The 21,971-nt window shown below is 43.0% G+C and overlaps 2 protein-coding genes across 3 annotated transcripts in view; one reads left to right on the top strand and one right to left on the bottom strand.

Moving 5' to 3' along the window:
* LOC115799129 (zinc finger and BTB domain-containing protein 14-like) overlaps positions 1-4,644 on the top strand; it is a 6,716-nt gene extending 2,072 nt beyond the window's left edge. Inside the window, exons 2-10 of the mRNA XM_030756131.1 lie at positions 1,975-2,163; positions 2,281-2,451; positions 2,550-2,645; positions 2,722-2,865; positions 2,933-3,177; positions 3,260-3,345; positions 3,434-3,573; positions 4,032-4,127; positions 4,218-4,644. Coding sequence (XP_030611991.1) covers positions 1,975-2,163; positions 2,281-2,451; positions 2,550-2,645; positions 2,722-2,865; positions 2,933-3,177; positions 3,260-3,345; positions 3,434-3,573; positions 4,032-4,127; positions 4,218-4,358 — 1,308 coding nt within the window. The 3' untranslated portion in view covers positions 4,359-4,644. The remainder of the gene's footprint in view (positions 1-1,974; positions 2,164-2,280; positions 2,452-2,549; positions 2,646-2,721; positions 2,866-2,932; positions 3,178-3,259; positions 3,346-3,433; positions 3,574-4,031; positions 4,128-4,217) is intronic.
* LOC115799114 (NACHT, LRR and PYD domains-containing protein 14-like) overlaps positions 1-21,971 on the bottom strand; it is a 488,499-nt gene that overhangs the window by 306,699 nt on the left and 159,829 nt on the right. The window lies entirely within an intron of this gene.

The raw sequence follows: 21,971 nt of genomic DNA, 5'->3' as shown, positions 1-21,971 counted from the left end.
TTTAATGTGCACACCTGAAGGTGGGGGAGTGTGTTTACCTGTCCATCAAACACTCACCTGAGAGTGTGACTGTGAATGGAGGTCCTCATATCCAGGCTTTCTCTGAGTCAGCTGGATCAACAAGTCCTGAAATCCCAAAGTGAGTGATTTAGTGTCGGAGTGTCTCTCAGCGCTGCGGCTGATTTCCACTGACTTTAAACGTTAAAGCTGCTGTAACTAGTTCTGCTGTTAAAGTGTATAACCTGTATATACTAGTACTGTAATACTAGTATATACAGCCTGATGTGACGGTTCTTTCAGTGATGATGTCATCTTTAACAGCCTCAGCTGTGACATCACAGACGCTGTCAGCAGGACGGTAAAAACATCTTGAAGCCTCAGACATGCCCCGATCAGCTGATCATTGGTCATACTCATACTGCAGCATGTTATATTCACAGAGCCCTTCCTGATTTGGCTGAAATAAGATTAAAATCAGTTCATTAGTGTTTCTGATCGTGGTGTGGCCACGCCTCTATTACACCTCACAGTAAAAGGACTTGGTAAGGGTACACCTGAGCACCCCCCTCTCTCCTCCTGAGACCTCTGAGCACTGAGACTGATTATTGAGGTTGGAGGAGATGAGGAACAGATTACAGACAGAGATCCTGATGTGACTGTGATGTAGGTGTTTTATGAACCCAGTGATGTCATATGTCTTGATTGGTCAGGTGATTTAGTCCCAGAGCATCAGTGGCAGGATTTTCTACAGTCTCTGATCACCTGACCTTTACTGATAAAGGTGTGTATGTAGGCAAGCTTTGGATACACAGGTATACAGGTGTGTGTGAGATCCCAGCTCACCTGCACGTTTCAGTGGGAGGCAGGCTTCAGCTGAGCTGATGAAGATAACAGATCAGTGTCAGTGTGTCATTAGTCACAGTTGGGAGGACCTCACAGTGCTTCAGTTTCTGAGATACCTGAGGTAGAACGGAGCTCGTGCTCTTCATGTTCTCTGAGGTCTCATATATGAAACAGATTCTGGTTTAAAGAAACTGCTGAATGGAAGATACTTCCGCTTATCCGTTTCAGGGTCGTGGGGGTGCTGGAGCCTATGTCAGCTAGGGCTGCAACGATTAGTCGAACATTGTCGACAATAAAAATAGTTGACAACGAATTTAATTGTCGATAATAGTCGTTTATTATTACTGGTGATTTTTTTTAACATAGTGAGACATCTTCCTGTCAGTCTATCGCTGGCGAGCTTCACACATGCGCAGTCCGGTTGTTAAGTGATGACGTAGAATTCCATTTCCGGGTCCAAATTGTCACGTGATCAATTTTCCGCAATCCTGTTTCCCTGGTTGTTTTAACTCGACAAAAAACAGCTGTGATTTTACCGATGAGAAAGAAGCGGAAATGGCTGCAGTTGATGAGGTTTGTTACAATCATCTTTAATAGTGAACAGTCATTGGTTATACCATTGCTGTTTATTTAGAAGCATTTGGACCCAGAAATGACGTCAGACTTAAAGACTTTTTTTTTTAATGGTTGGAAAAATGGACCATTGGTTATATCAGCAGCAAACCTGATTAAAGTATGTGTTTACTACCACATTTTAAATATCCTTATGCTAAATGTAAAAGCTGAGAGCTAAATAAGTGCCATTTCATAATTATGTGATTCATAATCCGATTAGTCGACTAATCGTTTCAATAGTCCATGACTAATCGACTATCAAAATAGTTGTTAGTTGCAGCCCTAATGTCAGGTGTCATAGGGCAAGAGGCAGGGTACACCTGGACAGGTGGCCAGCCTGTCACAGGTCTAACACAGACAGACAACATTCACACTCACACATCTGGGCAAATCAGGTCATATAATTATTCCAAAGTTTTTGCCAGGATTATTCCAGAAACAGCAGCCAGGGTCTGTTTGCAGTGGGTCAGACGGATGCTTTAACCCTGATCACCTGACCTGTACCTGTTCTCTCAGATGGCGGAGACAGTGAAATACGTGGACGATGAACATAAGAGCATCTTCCTGAAGCTGCTGAACGAGCAGCGGCTGGAGGGCGAGCATTGCGACATCGCCGTAGTCGTCGAAGATGTCAAGTTCCGTGCCCACCGCTGCGTCCTCGCCGCCTGCTCTAACTACTTCAAAAAGCTCTTCAAAAAACATGAGGTAACGTCTGCTGATCTGTTAACGTCCAACAAGAGCCATGGTGGCTGCAGTTCACTTTACAGCCTCCGGGGGCTCCGAGTCTGCTCTGGTGTTTCATCTGTACCTGTGTCTCCTCAGGTGGACAACTCATCGGTGATCGAGATCGACTTCATCCGCTCCGACATCTTTGAGGAGGTTCTAAACTACATGTACACAGCGAAGATCTCTGTGAAGAAGAAGGACGTCAACCTGATGATGTCATCAGGACAGATCCTCGGCATCCGCTTCCTTGACAAACTCTGCTCTCAGGTAACACATGCAGGAAACAGATACATGAAGATAAAAGAGGTAACAGAAACAGGTGAAACATGTGCACGAGTAACAGGTGCTGGTGGGTGTGTCCTCAGAAACGAGACGTGTCATCGGAGGACAAAGAGAAGTTTCCATATGACATCGTGAAGATGGCGCTACCACCCGAGGCTCAGCTAGCCGCTGACTCTGAGGTACAGGTTAACCAATCAACCATCGGTCACCTGTCAGAGCCTTGCACTTTGTAATCTGATTGTTGTGTGTCTGCAGGTGCTCGGCGAGCACGATGACACACCCACTGCAGATGACCTTGTGGAAGCGTCGTCCAATCAGGAGCTGGATAAGTCTCCGAGCGCAGCGCTGCATGTGCAGGAGGCGATCCTGAAGGAACTGACCAATGAGGATGTGCACAAGGTAGGCACACCCACACCTTGGTTTGCCTGTATCCATGTCAACTGTTACTGACACGTCCTCCATGCAGGTAACCTGCTATGATCAGGACGTGGTGACGGAGATGGAGGCGGAGCCTAAAGAGCTCGGAGCAGAGCATCACGCCACACAGACACTCACATTTGCAGACAGCATGGGGGAAGTGAAGGACGAGCAGCCGCCCGGATGGTCGACAGCAACCACCGACATGAAGTTTGAATACCTGCTGTACGGACACCGCGAGCAGCACGCCTGCCAGGTGTGTGGGAAGACCTTCCTGGATGAGAGCCGACTCAGGTAGGTGCACACCTGAATGATGACACCTGAAAATGCACCTGGAAAATACACATGAAAGGCACACCTGTCTGTCTCTGCTTAGGAAGCACGAGAAGCTTCACTCAGCCGAGCGGCCCTTTGCCTGCGAGATCTGCACCAAAGCTTTCACCACCCACGCTCACCTGAAAGGTAAGAACACCCATGTGCGCTCACCTGGTTCATGCTGCTGTACTGCCTGAGGTCACCCCTTTTCCTCTGCCCTCACCTGTGTGTCTAGAACACCTGAAGATCCACACGGGCTTCAAACCCTACAGGTGTGACGTTTGTGGGAAATCGTTCATTCGAGCTCCAGATCTAAAGAAACATGAACGGGTTCACAGCAACGAGCGGCCCTTTGCCTGCCAGATGTGTGAAAAGGTGAGCTCACCTGTCCTCACACCTGTGTGACCTGTCTGTCCTCTCACCTGTGTGACCTGTCTGTCCTCTCAACTGTGTGACCTGTCTGTCCTCTCAACTGTGTGACCTGTCTGTCCTCTCACCTGTGTGATGTCTATCCTCTCACCTGTGTGATGTCTATCCTCTCACCTGTGTGATCTGTCTGTCCTCTCACCTGTGTGATGTCTATCCTCTCACCTGTGTGATGTCTATCCTCTCACCTGTGTGATCTGTCTGTCCTCTCACCTGTGTGACCTGTCTGTCCTCTCACCTGTGTGATGTCTGTCCTCTCACCTGTGTGACCTGTCTATCCTCTCACCTGTGTGACCTGTCTATCCTCTCACCTGTGTGATGTCTGTCCTCTCACCTGTGTGACCTGTCTGTCCTCTCACCTGTGTGACCTGTCTATCCTCTCACCTGTGTGACCTGTCTGTCAGCAGGCTTTTAAACATAAGTCTCACCTGAAGGATCATGAGAGGAGACACAGAGGAGAGAAACCATTCGTCTGTCCATCTTGCACCAAGGCCTTTGCCAAGGTACTAGTACACACAGTAGTACTGACACTACTGAACGAGGTTACATTCAGATCCTTCTGTGGTGTGTTCACTTTCCTTCTGTTTTTTCAGGCGTCTGATCTGAAGCGTCATGAGAACAACATGCACAGTGAGAGGAAGCAGCTGAATCCTCTGCAGAGCGACACTGAAACTCTGCAGGCCGCAGCCATGGCTGCTGAGGAGCAACATCTGGACTCCATCAGCTGCTCCTAACATCTGGACATCCCTGTAACATTTGAATGGACTTTGGTTCAGTTTGGTAGAAGCCTTTTTTCCTGCGCCGAGTCAATGCACATGAACTATCCACGAGATGAATTGAGACTCAGTGGTCATGTGACCCACGTGTTGTCATGTGACCTTCTTTGGTTACGTATGATTTGTACCTTGTCTTTTCAGTTTGAACCCTTCACTTTGAAACTGTAAATAAAAAACTTCTGCTCAGTTTCATGAGCACCGGGAGAGAGGACGAACAGTTTAAATAAAGAGATATTAAACTTTATTGACACGTTCTCTGAAGGTTCTTATCTGAAAAGTCTTTGAAATCACTGCCACAGCTGTCACCACCCTCCTTCGTGTAGTTTTGTCCCAGCCCGGCCTCAGGCAGTAACATTTGGTCCTGTTGGATTCGTCCATTCGGAATAAACATTCCTGAATGTCTTCGAGAAATATGGCACGCGGCGTTTCCCGGATGTATCCGTCCAATGGGAAACTCAGCCACTTGCTTTTAAACTGATCTGCTGAATAAAGGCTCGATGAGCACCGCATTAAGATGTACTGCGACCTGTGATCATGTGTCCTAGAGTTAGTACTTCGGGGGGATTCGAGCCAAGATTCTCCTGCCGGGGGGGGCTGTCAAATGTGATGTAAATGTTACAGATTTCATGCAAGTTGATAAAATCCAACATTCATGATTCTGATTTTAAAGATAAATCTTACATTTAAAGAATGAGTTATCAATACATTTAAAATAAAATGTTCACTCTGGTGTTTTTTAGCTTTCGCGTTCATTGAAGATACTGAACAAACAGCTGCTGTGAGCGCGTGTCTGAACTCCTCCTCCAGGTAAACACACCTGATGCTGTTTCATGATTTTAAAACAACAAATTCATCTCTGAGGTGAGCTGTTACCTGTGCAGGTAACAGCGAGAGACGAGAGGAGTCAGAAATTCAGCTTCATGTGGACGTTAAATGGACTACTCCAACCCTAGATGTAGGCTCTTTACCTCACGATAGAAAATGCCGTGAGGCGGTCCAGCATCCTCCCTGTCACCTGATCCAGCTCAGCTCCTCTCTACAAAATGGAAGATAAAAACTGATTTATTCAATTGGCTCCTGGACAAACAATTATATGTTCTTAAAAAGCAAACTCCACGAGTCTGTTTATCACCATCAGTTTTACAGCCTTCTTCCTGACACAGCCCTCACCCATGACCTACCACTCTGAACCAAAGGACCGGCTGCAGCTGCTCCTGGTGATCTTTCATGAAGCAACTCTGAACCTGCGAACCTGCAGGTCAGGGAAATGTGTCAGAAATGTGGTTGCTGGGGCGCTATGCGGCACGGAAGGGAGTAGACGCGTCCTCTAACTGCTCCGAGAGAATGTGATCAAATTTATTTCTTTCTGTATATTCTTGTGCATGGTGACGGTCCTGGTACTTCTATAAACTGTTTTAAGAGCCACTGCTTCAGTGTAACGCTCCACAAATCTTTCAATATGACTTCTACTCGTCCTAAACAAGACACATTGAAGGGAGGCCGCAAAGCCCAGACCCCTCCTGACCCAGGTATGCCGATAGCATCAGCTAACACCGTCGATGCTGAAATGCTAAACACAATGATGACGTCCCTAAAGAATGATATCTTCGAAAAGATCGATGCTATGTCCGCTGGCTTGCACACGGAAATCCACTCGGTGAGACAGGAGTTTAAATCCTCAATTGAACCTCTGCAACGCATGTTAGATGCTCACGAACTTGCTGTGAAGGATCTGGAGCAGGCTAGCACCGATCACAGCGGCCGAGTCACCGAGCTTGAGACTGCTCTAAAGGGGCTAACTGCACAGCTGCAGCGTCTGGAAGACAAGTGTGAGGATTTGGAAAGCAGGTCACGGAGGAATAATATTCGGGTGACGGGCATCTCGGAGGGGCTCGAAGGGCCCCGTGCTACTGACTTTATGTCACAGCTGCTACAGGATTTGCTGGGCCTACAGGAGAAACCCCTCCTTGACCGTGCACACCGCGCTCTACGGGAAAAACCTAATGATGGGGACCCTCCTCGTCCTTTCGTTATTAGAGTGCACTTCTTTCATGTACGTAACCAGATTTTGCAGCGCGCAGGAGAAGCATCTCCCCTGTACTACAAAGGCAAACGTGTATCGCTCTTCCCGGACTTCACCGCTTCTGTGGCCAAGAAACGGGCAGCATTCGGGGCAGTCAAGCGCGCTCTCCGGTCTCGCTCCGATGTTAAATTTGGCCTTTTCTACCCAGCGATCCTCAAGATTACCATGCCAGATGGGACGACTCATCGCTTTGAAGATCCTTTGCAGGCGGCGGATTTTGTCAACAAAAACTAGCAGGACACACACTAATCCTACAGTTCCTCCTTCCTTTGAAATGTCATCATGCACATACTTTCTTTTTTTTTTTTTTTTCCTTCTTTCAAATATTGTGCATAGATATGGGGGTTTGTGTGTTTTCTTCTTTCTTAATATGGTTAAATGACAAACACCGTTAATTGAAATGTCACATCACTCTCAGGTAGCACAGGGTTTTTTTTTCCCTCTTTTTTTTTCTTTTTGAAATTTCTTTTATTTTTCTTCTACGGCTACCATGGAGCGCTTTTGGTTGCTGTTGTGGTTTTTAGGGCTCGCATGCATCTCACTTGGGAAGATGCCAGTGCAGGGGTTGGGTTGGGGTTTAGTTGGATGGCAATATCCTGCTTGTGTAATTCATTTCATTGTATTTGTGTTTGTTTTTTGTGTTTTTTGTATTCTTAATAGGTACACTCATTGTCCAGCCTTGTCACATCTCTGCCTGTTAATTTCGCTGACACGTCCAAGTTTTGATACCCATGATGTATGGCCCAGCCTAGGCTAACTGAAAAGCGTGATGGTGGTGCTCTGAAGTTTATTAGCTGGAACTGCAAGGGTCTTAACTCCCCAGTGAAACGTGCAAGGGTCTTACATCATCTTCACCATCTGGGAGCTCAGGTAATATTTCTGCAGGAGACACACTTGAAGCCATCTATTCTCCCCAGACTTAGGGGTAACTGGATTGGCCAAACCTATTACTCATCTTTCCATAAAAAGTGTAGGGGGGTTGCAATTCTGTTACATAAATCTGTACCATTTACATGCTCAGATGTTGTATCTGACCCATATGGTAGATATTTAATTCTTACTGGTAAAATGCATAACACTCCGGTGCTTCTTGTCAATATATATGCACCCAACCAGGACGATGCAGGGTTTTTTAGACACCTCTTCTCTATCCTCCCAGACCTGTCATCCCATCTTCTCCTTATGGGTGGAGATTTTAACTGTTGGCTGAATCCACATCTTGACCGCTCATCTACTAAGTCTGTAAGCCTCTCAAATTCGGCCAGTGCTGTTAGAACTTTTATGGAAGACTTTGCTGTTTCTGATCCCTGGCGATTCTTTAACCCCTCACATAAAACATATTCTTTTTTCTCTCCTGTGCACCATACGTTCACCCGAATAGATTACTTTCTAGTTGACAATAGGATACTTCCATCTGTACTCCCCGACTCATGTTTATACGATGCCGCAGTAATTTCTGATCATTCCCCGGTTTGTATGTGTATTCAGTTTAAAGCTAGTGTCCAATCAAGGCCCCCTTGGCGGTTTAATGTACGTCTGCTTTCGGATGAAAAATTTGTTGAGCTAATCTCTTCGCAAATTGATTTCTTTCTAACGATAAATAAAACCCCTGATATATCCTCTGCTGTGTTGTGGGACACCTTGAAGGCTTATATAAGAGGCCAGATAATCTCTTATACATGTAATGAGAATAAAAAGAGAAAAGATAAACTGTTGAGCCTGTCTAGACGCATTTTGCAATTAGATAATCTTTATGCAGTCTCACCCAGTGCAGTCTTGTACAAAGAACGCATAACCTTACAGTCAGAGTATAACAATCTTACTGTAGATCATGCTGTTGACATGCTTCTTAAATCTGGGAGCACATACTACGAACACGGTGACAAGGCTGGAAAATTACTGGCTCACAAACTGAAGCAGGTGTCCTCTTCCCATCAAATTTCTCAAATTCGCACATCATCAGGAATTACAATAGATCCAATAGAAATCAACAACGAATTTAAACAGTACTATGAATCCCTTTACACATCGGAAATACAATGTGGTAAGCAAGACTTTGAAAATTTCTTCTCATCTATTGAAACCCCTGTGGTGCACCCTCATAAGGTTGAGGATCTGGAGAAACCGATAACTGCCTTAGAGCTCGGTAATGCCATTACCTCCATGCAGACTGGTAAATGTCCAGGACCTGACGGGTTTCCGGTCGAATTCTTTAAAAAATTTCAACACAAACTGATCCCAGTATTGCTTGACATGTTCAATGAATCATTTATAGCACACAAATTACCCCATACATTAAATCAGGCTTCTATTTCTTTAATTTTAAAAAAAGGAAAAGATCCATTGGACTGTGCCTCTTATCGGCCAATCAGCTTATTAAACGTTGACTTTAAAATACTTTCAAAAACACTTGCTAAACGCCTTGAAACTGTTTTACCGTCTATTATCTCTCCTGAGCAAACAGGCTTTATAAAGAACAGACATTCCTTTTTTAACTTGAGGCGTCTCTTCAACACAATTTACCATCTTCCATCTTCCAATGTGCCACTAGCCGTGTTGTCTTTAGACGCAGAAAAGGCATTTGACCGGGTGGAATGGCGATATCTATTTTTTACTTTAGAAAAATTTGGTTTTCAGAATAATTTCATTTCATGGGTGAAAATCTTATATTCCTCTCCCCTGGCATCTGTTAGAACAAATTATGATCAGTCATCATACTTCCCTCTTCACCGCTCTACTCGGCAGGGCTGTCCCTTGAGCCCTCTTCTGTTTGCGCTGGCTATTGAGCCTCTCTCAATTGCCCTCCGTAGCAACTCAAAAATTTCGGGTATTTTCTCTTGTGGTCTGGAGCAAAAAGTATCCTTGTATGCGGACGATCTTCTTCTTTATATTTCAAACTTCTCTGTTTCCATTCCAGCAACTCTCTCCACTCTGGACTCCTTTGGCGCTATTTCTGGTTATAAGCTAAACTTGGGCAAAAGTGAACTCTTCCCCTTGAATAAAGCTGCAAATGAGTATCCGTTAGAGACCTTGCCTTTTAAGATTGTCAAGCATAGTTTCCTCTATTTAGGTATTCTTGTAACCTCCAAATTTAGGGACCTTTATGCAGCAAACTTTGCCACCCTTTTGACTCGTACAAAGATGGACTTTGAACGCTGGTCTTTACTAAATTTATCTATCGCAGCCCGTATCAACACTGTTAAAATGATTATTCTCCCCAAATTTTTGTATCTCTTTCAATGTGTTCCTATTTTCTTACCACAAACTTTCTTCTTAAATCTGGATGGCTGCATATGTGACTTTATTTGGAGTAAAAAGCCTCCACGGATGCGTAAGCAGCTATTGCAAAGACCTAAATCCTTAGGTGGTATGGCTCTTCCTAACCTTAGATACTACTATTGGGCAGCTAATCTTAAAATATTACAGTTTTGGCTTCACCCAAATTTAGGTGCTTCCATCCCAATATGGCTATCAATGGAGGCCAGTACTTGCCGACCAGTATCTCTGTCGGCTCTGGTTCACTCCCCTATTAAATCTGCCACTGACCTGTATACGAAGAATATAATTGTTAAGACATCTTTGAAGATTTGGAAACAATTCAGACGTTTTTTTGGGCTTCAGTCATATTCGTTGCAGGCCCCAATAACATCAAACCACATCTTTTCCCCATCTCTAGTAGATGGCGCTTTCACCGTTTGGTCCAACTTAGGCATCAGATCATTTAATGATTTATATATGAATAATGTCTTTGCTTCCTTTGAGCAATTATCCCAAAAATTTCTCCTCCCAAAGCAACATTTTTTTAGATACTTGCAGATTCGTAGCTTCGTCAATAACAGATTTCCTGGTTTTCCTGCTGAGCCCCCAGTTTCTTCTTTAGATTTTTTTTTTAGACCAGTCCCATCTTTGAAGGGTATGATCTCATACATTTATATTCAGATTTACTCTTTGGATCTGACTCCTGTGACTCCTCTCAGGAGGCTGTGGGAGGAAGACCTGAAGGAGCAGATAACTGACGATATGTGGAATAAAGCGCTTAGAAAAGTGCATGAATCTTCTATTTGTGCTAAGCATGCATTTGTTCAATGTAAAATAGTACATCGTGCACACCTAACGAAAGCCAGGTTGTCAAAAATGTTTCCAGATGTGGACTCTGCCTGTGACCGCTGTGGTCTGACGCCCGCAACCCATGCTCACATGATGTGGTCTTGTCCTAACCTGAGATCATACTGGGGAGAGATATTTGACTCGCTAACTAAGACTGCCGGAAAACAAATTATGCCTGCTGCTAGTATCGCAGTATTTGGGGTACCACCTCCTTACATACTCCTGTCTCCTCAGGAAGAAGCTTTTGCAGCCTTTGTCTGCTTATTGGCCCGACGCCTAATTCTAACAAAATGGAAATCTTCATCACCACCATCACATACCCACTGGGTCAGAGAAGTCCTTTACTTTGCTAAATTGGAGAAAATAAGATTTATGCTAATGGGCAGAGAGAATAAATTGAGTGCAATGTGGGATCGTTTCTATGATCATGTAGGGAGACTTGTTCTCCCTGATGTCCCGGATTGATGCATCTCACACTGTAATGTTGAAACGACAGGCAACCTGAAAAAGTATTTTATTTGTTTGTCTTTTGTTTTGTTGAGGGTATTTGCTTTGTTCCTGAGTTTGTTCTATTTGTTTTATGTTATGTTTTGGGTTTTCTTTCTGTTTGTTAGGCCAGGTTTGAATCTTTATGACACTTATTCTGTTATGCTTACATGTTGGCTATTTTCTTGTAAAAAACAATAAAAGTTGTTGGAAAAAAAAAAAAAAAGAAATGTGGTTGCTGGTTATTAAGCACCGAAGGTCGATAACTTCATATCTAATAAGCTTTTAAGTCTTGCTCTAATATCAGTTGGATATAAGACGCTTCTGCAACTTAAAAATAAGAGTACCACTAAATATTATTTCCTGAGGCAAAAAACTTTAAATATAACTTGGATGATATTGTAGAACTTTTTTTTTCCCAGGATTCAGGATTATTCACTGCAAGGTCAAAAACCAGAGCTACCTCATCAGATCCAAGTGTGACATTAGCCGACACCATTGTTGTTTTTGGCAATCAATTTAGTTTTAGTTTTAGTCTTTTGGACAGAAATGTTTCTTAGTTTTAGTCTTTTCTGAATGTGATATTTTAGTCCAGGTTAAGTCGACAAAAACTCAAAAAGTTTTAGTCAGTTTTAGAGGGAAAAAAGAAGAAAGTATTAGTCTTTACAAATTAATTTGAATAATTATTGGTAACAGTGGAATCAATTACTCCAAAATGCAGTAAACAAAAACATTCTCACTTTAGATTTTGGGGCTTTATGTCTCAGAATTTGTTAAAGTGCGGTGAACATACATGTGCTCAACATATTAATAATGGATGAGGAACACATGCTTAACTTGATCTTGTCTGCAGGGCAATTAAGTTGCACATTATATCTAAAAACAGAGAGCACACAACACCGAGCTATTTAACTAGTGTAAAATATCAGGGTGGAGAGCCTTCAGGTGCTGATTAAGATTTGATCCACAGTTCCCGCCGTCTCCCTGGACAACACGTTCAGTTTTCCTTTCAAATGTGTGATATTGAAAATCAGTCCATAGATCTTTTCTCTGAGTCCACCGAGCGACCGCCACGATCCATCAGTGATTAAAGAACGAGTCAGCCTGAAGGAACATCGGCCCACCATATAATTTTATAGGCTTTATGTCAGGGGTCGGGAACCTTTTTGGCTGAGAGAGCCATAAACGCTACATATTTTAAAAATGTAATTCCATGAGAGCCATACAATATGTTTAACACTAAATACAAGTAAATGTGTGCATTTTATGTAAGACCAACACTTTTAAAGTACAATAAGTCTGAATTGCATTTAGTAACGTTATGCTGTTGCTAACCAATGATAAATAAAGTACTTCTTACCATTAATGCGACTTCTGGTGCTGCATGGTTTTGCTGATGGCTTTGTAGTCTGGTTGATACGTGGTGAGGTTAAGCTTCATGCAGGAGTTGAGACTTCCATCCGTTAAACGTGATCGTAGGTTGGTCTTAATGTTCTTTAGATGTGAGAAAGACTGCTCAAATGCATACGTAGAGCCAAACATTGTTAGTACAGCAATACTCACACGCTGCAGTGTGTGGTATGTGACGGGAAGTGCTTTCCAAGTTTTGACAATCAGCTGGTCTGCGGGTTGAAGTTTTTTCATTTCTCCCCACTTGTGTTTGCTCGCCAACTCTGCTTGCTGTCGTGCAAGTCTTTCCAAATCTTCATTTAGTGACTTGAATTTATTCACCCACATGTCTGAGGCCTTCAGGTCAGCAACTTGTAGCTCAAAATCTCTGACGGAGACACCGGGGATGTAACTCAGGTCGGCGCTGTCCACTGCACACTCGTGTGGATGGGTGATGAACTTGAAGAGACGAGAGCGCTCACGAAATTCTCCAAAGCGCGCTTTGAATGACTGCAGGAGATTAGATGTGAAGCCCGCTAGCTGCTGGAGATCAAGATGTTGAGCAGGGTCACTTGCTGTGCATGCATCTTTAAACTCTCCCAGTTTTTCAAAGTGTAGTAAACGACCTGTTTCAATGTCGGCGATGAAGAGTTCCAGCTTGTTTTCAAATGCAAACACTGCTTGTTGAAGTGATAAGACTGTATTTCCAATGCCTTGCATTTTCACATTGAGCTGGTTCAGATGTTCAGTCATGTCCACGAGATAGTAGAACTTCAGGAGCCACTCAGTGTTAGCTAACTCAGGATGCTCGATGTTTTTCATTTCAAGAAAAGTCCGGATTTCGCTCAGACAAGCCGCAAAACGGCTGAGCACCTTCCCTCTTGACAACCAACGCACATTGCTGTGCAGAAGCAGACCAGGATAATTATTCCCAACTTCATCCAGCAGTGTTTTAAACTGGCGATCATTTAAAGCTCGGGCAACAATAAAGTTGACCACTCGAATGACCAGCGACATCACCTCACCAAGCTGCTCACCGCACATCTGAGCACAAAGCGCCTCCTGATGTAGGATGCAGTGAAAACTTAGGATGGGTCTCTTTTCATGTTCACGAAGAAGCGCTACGAATCCTCTGTTTTTCCCCACCATGCACGGAGCACCATCAGTACACACCGAAATAAGTTTATCCATCGGCAGATTTTTTCCTTTAGCGAACTCAGTGAAAGACTTGAATAAATCCTCCCCTCTTGTTGTCCCTTTCATAGGCAAAACAGCAAGACTTTCCTCATGTAGTGTGTCACCGACAGCATACCTTGCAATCACGCTGAATTGGGATAAATGGCTTACATCTGTTGACTCATCCAAAGCGAGAGAAAAGAATACTGCTGCATTTATGTCCTTCACTTGTGTTTCCTCAATTTGATTTGCCATCATGATGGTACGATCGTGAACAGTTCTTGCCGACAGAGGCATGTCTTTTATTCGTTTCATTATCTTGTCTTTATCCGAAAAGTCGTCAAAAAGTTCACTGGCGACATCAAGCATGAATGTTTTGGCATACTCACCATCTGTGAATGGCTTTCCGTTTCTCACAATTGCTAAAGCACCAGCAAAGCTAGCCGAATTCCAGTCACCTTGTTGGGTCCAAGCACGAAGTTGCTGCTGACTAGCTTGCACTTTGCACAGTAGCTCTTGACATGCTTTCTTCCTGCTGTCCCCCGCTGGGTATTTCGATGCAAATGTAGTATGGCGTGTGTCGAAGTGCCGCTTTATATTTGACCGTTTCATCGATGCAATTTTATCACTGCATATTAGACACACTGCAGAACCTGCTCTCTCCACAAAGGCGAATTCATCTGTCCATTCCTGCTGAAAAGTACGATACTCCTCATCTTTTTTTCTTTTAGCCATCTTCTTCGTAAAAGGTTTCCTCAATTAGTTAGCTGACTACTTGATTAAAAGGAGGGAAGTTTACTCCCTGACCTCACAACGACCCGCGTACGTTAGGCATTATCCAATAAAAATTTGGTGTGGTCCCGGAGGACAGTTGTGATTGGCTCCAGCCACCCGCAACCATGAACATGAGCGGTAGGAAATGAATGGATTGAAATACTTGAAAATGTTATATATTTTTTAACGTTATTATTTTTTTTTTTATTAAAGATTTGTCTGCGAGCCAGATGCAGCCATCAAAAGAGCCACATCTGGCTCGCGAGCCATAGGTTCCCGACCCCTGCTTTATATGATTTCATATAGTTATTATTAATAGATCGTGGGCAAATAGCGCTCCACCACTTATACTACAAATCCCACGATGCACTGCAAAAGCTGCTGCAAAGGCCAAGACCTGTGCACTAACCCGTTTCCATGCTGCCAATGACACATTGATCAGTGATCAGTGGATAAAAACATCGATCAGCACTTTTTACAGCTACATTTAAGCTGCCTGAAGCCAAAAACGTCCAAATGAAAAGTGGAAAACAGGGATTTTACAGACAGACAGAGGACCTGATGGCTGACAGGTAAATCGTGCGTCTCTTTTCTCCGCCTGCGATGTGCGGGGAAAAGAGGGGATTGATGGGACAGAAGCAGGAGAAGATGGAGACCTGCACAGGTGAGCTGACAGAGCATCGCTGTGTCACACAGCAGGAAACGCTGCAGCAAAGTCCCGAAGACACAACGCGAGCATCGTAACACAGACAGAGAACTTTATAAGAGGCAAAGGTTTACGTCACCGGCAGCTTTGGAGGAAACAGCTTCTGAGTTTGGTGACGTGCCTTATACACAGGTCACTGAGCTACCTGAGGAAATCTGTCAACTTCAGGAAAAGTAAAGGAAAAGTCTGAGCAGGGCTCCGGGGTGAAAGGTGGCTGTGTGAGAAGCATCCATACGTCTGTGCAGCTTCAGGGACGGACCGCGTGATTACAGGTGTGAGTGCCAAAAACATGAACTCAGAGCAGGTCTCCACCGCGGTGTCTGCAGCTGAGAGACTGACACACTGCACAGTTTACGCAGCGTTTTTCTGACTGAAAATTCAGTTTTACCTGAGAAAGCTGCAACTTTTCATCAGCTGGAAATATATTTTTTCCTGATGTTAGTTTTGAAGAAAAACATCATTTTATATTTTATTTAATGCGTTGAGGGAAATTTTGCTGTATTTTGGCCATTCAAATTCATATTTCTGATTAAAATGATTATTTTTAATCCTGCTCGGCCTGCGACTCAGACCGTGTCTTCAGTTTTGACAGCCCTGGATTAAAGTAATGGAGGTGGTGGGCGTGGCCAAAAATAGATGGGAAGCAGCAGCGTTACTGATAGGTTTTAGCTTTGACTGACAGATTACACGAACAATAGGCAGACATGCATTTTAATGACTGAAGGAACATCCATCAACCTTCTCGTCTGGTTTCGTCTCGTCAATGAAAACTGACTGACGTCATGTTGTAGTCATCAAACAGCCATCATCGTCATCGTCTCGTTATCGTCATGAAAAAAGGATCGTCAACGAAATCATTTCATCATCGTTATCTTTAACAAAAACAACACTGGCCAGCACTCTTCACAGGAGATTCCATTGGAATTCTGTGGAGCCTGATCTCAAGGTTTTTAAGTCTGACCATGCAACCAGAAGAGGACCTTTGTGTCTGTGCAGACTCATTGCGACCCAATAATGGGAATGATTTCAGGCCTGCATGATCACGCTGATGTTTGGACAGAGCAGATAATGAAGTGAATGTTTTTGCACATTGGTGACAGTGAAACAGTTTCTTTGCACCGTGGGATCGCTGGTGTCTGGTGTATAAACCGAGATTCCTGAAGCTCTTGTCACACTGGTCACAGCTGTAGTTCCACTCAACATGTGTACCTTCATGACGGCTACAACTACTTACTACTTTAACACCCATGTAGACGAGTTCATGGTGTTTCAATTCACCTGTTGTGGGGAAGCTTCTCCCACATTCTTTGCAGTAGTTCAGTTTGAGTCCAGTGTGTCTGCGTTGATGTGTTTTTAGGCTCCTTTGACGATTGAAAGTTTTTCCACAGATGTCACAGCTGTATGCTTTAATTTCAGAGTGGGTAACCTGATGAATCCATAAGCTACGGTGAGTAAAAGATTTACCGCACTGATTACATCTGTATGCTTTAACTCCACTGTGGATGTCTTTGTGGTCTTCCAAAGTTTCACTGCGGGTAAAACGTTTTTCACACTGATAACAGCTGTAAGGTTTAAATCCAATGTGGATGACACTATCCCTGTCCAAGCCTCGTTTCTGGGTAAACCACTTCCCACATTCAACACAAGAATATGGTTTAACACCACTGTGGACAAGTTTGTGTCTTTTTAAGTTTCCAAGCCGGTTAAAATTCTTCCCACACTCATCACAGCTGTTTTTTTTCCTTTTTCTTCTGTGACGTTTGCTGGCCTCCTGAGAACGCTGATTTTTTGGTCCACGTTGGTCCTGCAATGACAGAGATACAAACAAAAGCAGCGAGTCATGGAACAAACTCAAGCTTCAAACTCCTTCCAGCACTGCTAGCATTAAACCTGACATTCAAGGAGTTGACAAATATATTGTAGCTCTGTTCTTACCAAGTAGTGGAGATCGCAGCACTTTACACCCAACAAGGTGAAGGAAGCATGTATTTTCATTAGGGGTGGGACTTTAACGCGTTAATTTCGATTAATTAATTACGGGGAAATTAACGCGTTAAAAAATTTAACGCATTTTAATCGCACTTTGCACCGTGGAACGTTTCTCAGTGCATTGTTGGGATTTATTTTTATCAACCATACTGATATTTAAAGTTATTATTCCTACTTCTGTTTATTTGCAACTAAACTGCTTTCTACACTGTAATAAATGCATATTGTGGTCTAAAAGTAGTAGGAAGATTTGAGGCCTGTTGAATTGCTCTTATTTGTGTTCAGGGCCCTAGAAGCTCTGCTACCCCTCCCTAATAGTCTGCTGTCACCCAGCAGGCCCTCTCAGACCATCCTCAGAGCATACTCATCTTCTGCCCTAGCCCCGTGATGAACCTGTCGCTCATTAAATTCATGCTAAGGGGTCTCAGCTCATAAAACTGCCCGATTTTGGGTTCGTGTACAGGACACCAGTCATCCTGTTTGCCCATTTTTTGATTTATACTGGTTATAGGGATAAATCTGTCCAGTGGACCTAGCCGTAGGCTAACTTGCTTGTGCAGCACGGCCAAAAACTTTGGAAATGCAAATCAAGAAAGTATAAATCTGTCCATGCAACAGGTCCGGGGGCAAAATGGGCCTCATTTTCTCCCTCATATCTGGTCCTTTTCCCTCATATCTGGTCAAGCATATGTGTGAGGGGTTGTAAATCCTTCTCCAAGAGTGCCTTAGGATGGCCTCAAGGAGGAGGTGGCTGACAATTACTATGATGAATTTTTCTTACTGTCTTGTTGATGTATTGAAAGTGCTCCGGGATGTTTGTGCCCTTTCAGATAATGACAGTAGAATTAATGGCAGTTTCTAATGAAAGTTTGCAAAGTGCAGACTCAGCACAAATCGTAGACAAAGAAAGGGAAAGAGTATAAATACCACAGTTAGAAGAGGAGAGGGGAGAGAAGAGAAGATGTAGCGACTGTCTTTGTCCGGGTTGTCCGTTTTTCCAGCAACTACTAAGGCACAACCTCCCGGGAGGGCTTCTTGCTTTTACTTTTTGCTTTTTGTCCTTCGTTTTTTGTGTTTGTATATTTCTAAGTACTAGTAACTTTTTGCAACAGAGCTTGCTCATCGCCATGGATCATCTGGACAGTTTGATTTTATTTAGACTCATACTTAATCCCTGCACGGGCTCTCCTCGGTCGGAGGGAGTGATGAGGAAGCCGGACCATGATCAACAGGTTCTTTCTTCCTTTCTGTTTCTCTGTGTGTGTAACTCAGTCTTCAGATGCTACTGTCTGTCTTTTTAACTATTTGTGTGCTACTAAGATGTCTAATAAACAGCCTGCATCAGAACCTGCTCAACCCTGTGATTTGTTGGTAACTATGGTTTTAATTGGGTTTTAATTTGCAGTCAAAAAGGAACATGGAGACCCTTAAAATGTATCCTACATTAATTGGCGCTGCGAGCAGGGTTTGAGGTAATAAAGATGTCAGCGTCCAACGATCGTGCGGGTTTTTGCCTGCTGCTCAGAACGCACCAAAGCCGTGGCCAAATTTCAGTAAAGCAGAGTTTTTCTGCAATAAATTTGGTGCAGTCTGAGAGGCAGTGAGAGCTCCGCTCGGATCGGAGGAAATCACCTCTTAAAGCAAAGCTGTCATCTTACCTTCAAATAAAGAACAGAGGGTCTCCACTGAGCTGATATAGGATAAAATATTGCATTGTTTAAATTAATGATCACTGGTTGAGCAGGTTTGTGTGTTGTGTTATCTCTTGCATGCTCTAACTGTAGATGTGTACCGTGGAGGCAGAGTAAATGGCGCCTTGTGTGTGTGTGTAACCGGTTTGTGTGTGTGAGTGGGAGCTGGCTGTGAATGAATGTGTGTGAGTGACTGAAATCGCTGCAGTGTGTGGAGTTTTGTGTGTTTGTCTGTCTTGTCTTGGTTGATCTGTGTTAATGGTATTGGATAATATAGCGCTACAGTCCGTCACGGGGGTTACCGCCGGATTCGTCCTGCCCGAACTTTTTCGGGCACCACGGAACGGGGCTGCACACCGGGGATTAGGACGCTGCCCAAGGTGTGAATCTGAGGAAGCTTTTGGGGGTTTCAAGGCTTAGAATTTGAGACTTTTTAATTAACAAAGCCCGAGGATTCGGTTTGGAGGTGTATTGAATAAAAAAGCTAGCAAGCCACAAGACTGTTGCTGCCTTCGTCCTTCCCCATCCGGAGAGGACCGGGCGCGGAAGGAGGTCCAGTGCAGGGCGTTGGGGGCTAAAAGACTGGCGGGTTGAGATAAGCTCTTGGATTTTTCAGAATTGCAATTCTGAGATTTTTTAATTAACAAGGCATCGATACGGGTCTGAAGGATTGACGTCGGATATTGGTTGGGAAATGATATGCTTGAGCAAGCCGTGATTAGCTTGGGCATGAGTTGTGCACGAATGGATCCACTTTTGTTGTAAACTTTGCTTTGAAAATATAACACACCTGTTGTTAGAAATTGCTGTAAAGTTGCTTAAATATATGTGTAAATACAATTAGTCACGTTGTGTGTGGAGTGAATGAGAGAGAGCTGCTGCAGGAATGAGTGGAATGTCTTTGTGTGTGTGTGTGTAGGACATCAGTGTGTGTGTGTGTGTAAGTGAGCAAGTGGGAGTTTGGGGGAGAGAGAGAGAGAGAGAGAGAGAGATGAGCAGCTCTCTCTCTCTGCTCTAGAAAAAGGAAAAGTGTGTAAAATTTAAAAGTAAACGTGAACAAAAGTTTATGAATTTGGGATAAATATTAAACTTATATAAAAATAAAAGGTTAAAGTTGAACCATCTGGAGGAGCTCAAATCAGAAATAATCCTGTGAATAAAACAAAGCTCCTGCTGAAGCCAGTGAGTCAATCACAAATACAGAAAGTATTGTTTGCCAAGAAGTTAAAATCAATAGAAGCTGATTAGAATTAGAAGTATAAAATAGATGGGGGAGAGCAAATGCCTTAAACAGGTAAAGGAAGAAAAATAAGGGTGGAAATACTTGGGGAACACTAGAAGATAGTGGGGAAGTGAGTAAAATATCTGTGAATGGTGGAGTAACATAAAATTATGCAAAGGTATTAATAAAATATCTTTAAAATAATCTGAGCCTAGAGTAAATAAGCCACATTAGATAATTTTAAAAAAACTGGTGGTAAATGTAGTGGAGGAGTGAGTTATGAGAGTGAGTGGGGGGTGGGCTGCTGTGGGCCTGAGGCCTCGGCCTGCAGCGGCTCAGCTCATCAATCACTGTGTGTGTTAGAAGCAGAAACTTTCTGTTTCCTTTTTCTGTGCAATTGGTGAATAAAAGTTTGCTTAAAATTGGGAGGAATAAACTAGGAGACTTAATCATTGAGGTTTGAAGTTAATACTGCAGAGTGTAAAAAGTCTAAAATTAGACAATCTGGAGGGTCAGAAGGGTTAAATAAAGAGACCAAAAAAGGGAAAAGAGGAGTGGAAGAAGTTTGAATAAAAGAATAACCCATTTAAGTGTGACAAACCTCTGAGAGTAACTGGATTTGGTAAAAGTAATAATAAGGAAAGAAATATTAATTATAGAGAGAGCCAAATTAAATTAAAAAAACGCTTAGAGAACGAGTATGAATAAATAATAAAGATGGATGAATAAAGGGAAATAAATCTGAAATATTTGGGAAAATTATAGGTAAAGGAGAATTAAATAAAATAGTTATAATGACAACAATAGTAAGAATAAATAATAAAATAACATTAATATAGCTTGGGCATAAACTGAGCTTAAAATAAAAGACTGAACTAGAAATATAAAGGTAGGTGTGAGTGAGGAGTGTGGAGTGGTGAGTATAGATTATGGAGGATAAAATAACAGCTGAGCCTCCGAGGAAATAAAAGAAATTTAGAAACAGATAATCTGATTAAGAGAAACACTTCTGTGTAACAGGTCTGAGAGACTGCAGGACACTCAGCTGATCAACCTGAAGCTTTGCCAACTCACAAGAACCTTTAATTTAAAATGAAGCTGAAAGGAGTTCCTATAAAGAGAAAAAGTTTTAAGTTGGTCCTTGGTAATTGTTGTGTTATTTGGATTGTGTGTGTTCTCAGTGCGGATGATGTCTTCACCTCAGCTCATTCTTTGAATAACAGAGGGTTTAGAGGATGGGGGAAAAAGAAAAATTGAGTTGCATTGACCTCTCTGCTGTGTGTCTGCCTGGTTCCCATCATAGTTATAGAGGAAGCTGTAAATGTACCAAATTTAGAATAAATAAGCAAATTAATTAAATAAACTAGAAGAAGTTTAGAGATTACCTCTTGAAAGTAAAACAAAAGAGTGGAACTTGTAGGCAGAGAAACAGTTGTTTCACAGGTCTCCCTTACAGGTGGACGCTGTGAGACTCTCAGAGAGTGAGTGTGGAGCAGGAACCCATGGAGAGGCTCTAAAACAGGGGGGTGATCCACAGCCCCATGCACACGGTAGTTAACGGTAAAACCTACCCTAATCAGGAGGGTGTAATATGCAAAATGACAATGATGGACTTCCATCTCTGACTTTCACCTGGTATCTTTTAACATGGCATGTTGCTGAGTTAAAATTAGATGAGAATGTGTTTACTGATAGATAAAAAAGTGGTTTGGGGGGTTATGATAGAAGGGAAAGATTGAAGCAAAATTTATGGTAAACAAAATGATGTGATGGAGTGGAGGTGAAACACTAAAAAAAAAAAATATATATATATATATCTGTATGTGTGTGTGTGTGTACATGTACATGTGGATGTATGTGTGAATACATAGGTGCAGGAAATCCTGAAGTGTCTCTTTCTGCCCCATTGTGGCAGAAAATGCCTCCACTCTATTTTTAAGTACATTAA

The sequence above is a fragment of the Archocentrus centrarchus genome, chromosome 20 (genome assembly GCF_007364275.1).
Source record: "Archocentrus centrarchus isolate MPI-CPG fArcCen1 chromosome 20, fArcCen1, whole genome shotgun sequence".
NCBI lineage: Eukaryota > Metazoa > Chordata > Actinopteri > Cichliformes > Cichlidae > Archocentrus > Archocentrus centrarchus.
The sequence above is the reverse complement of the archived record's forward strand: the minus strand, read 5'-3'. Positions and strand labels throughout refer to the sequence as shown.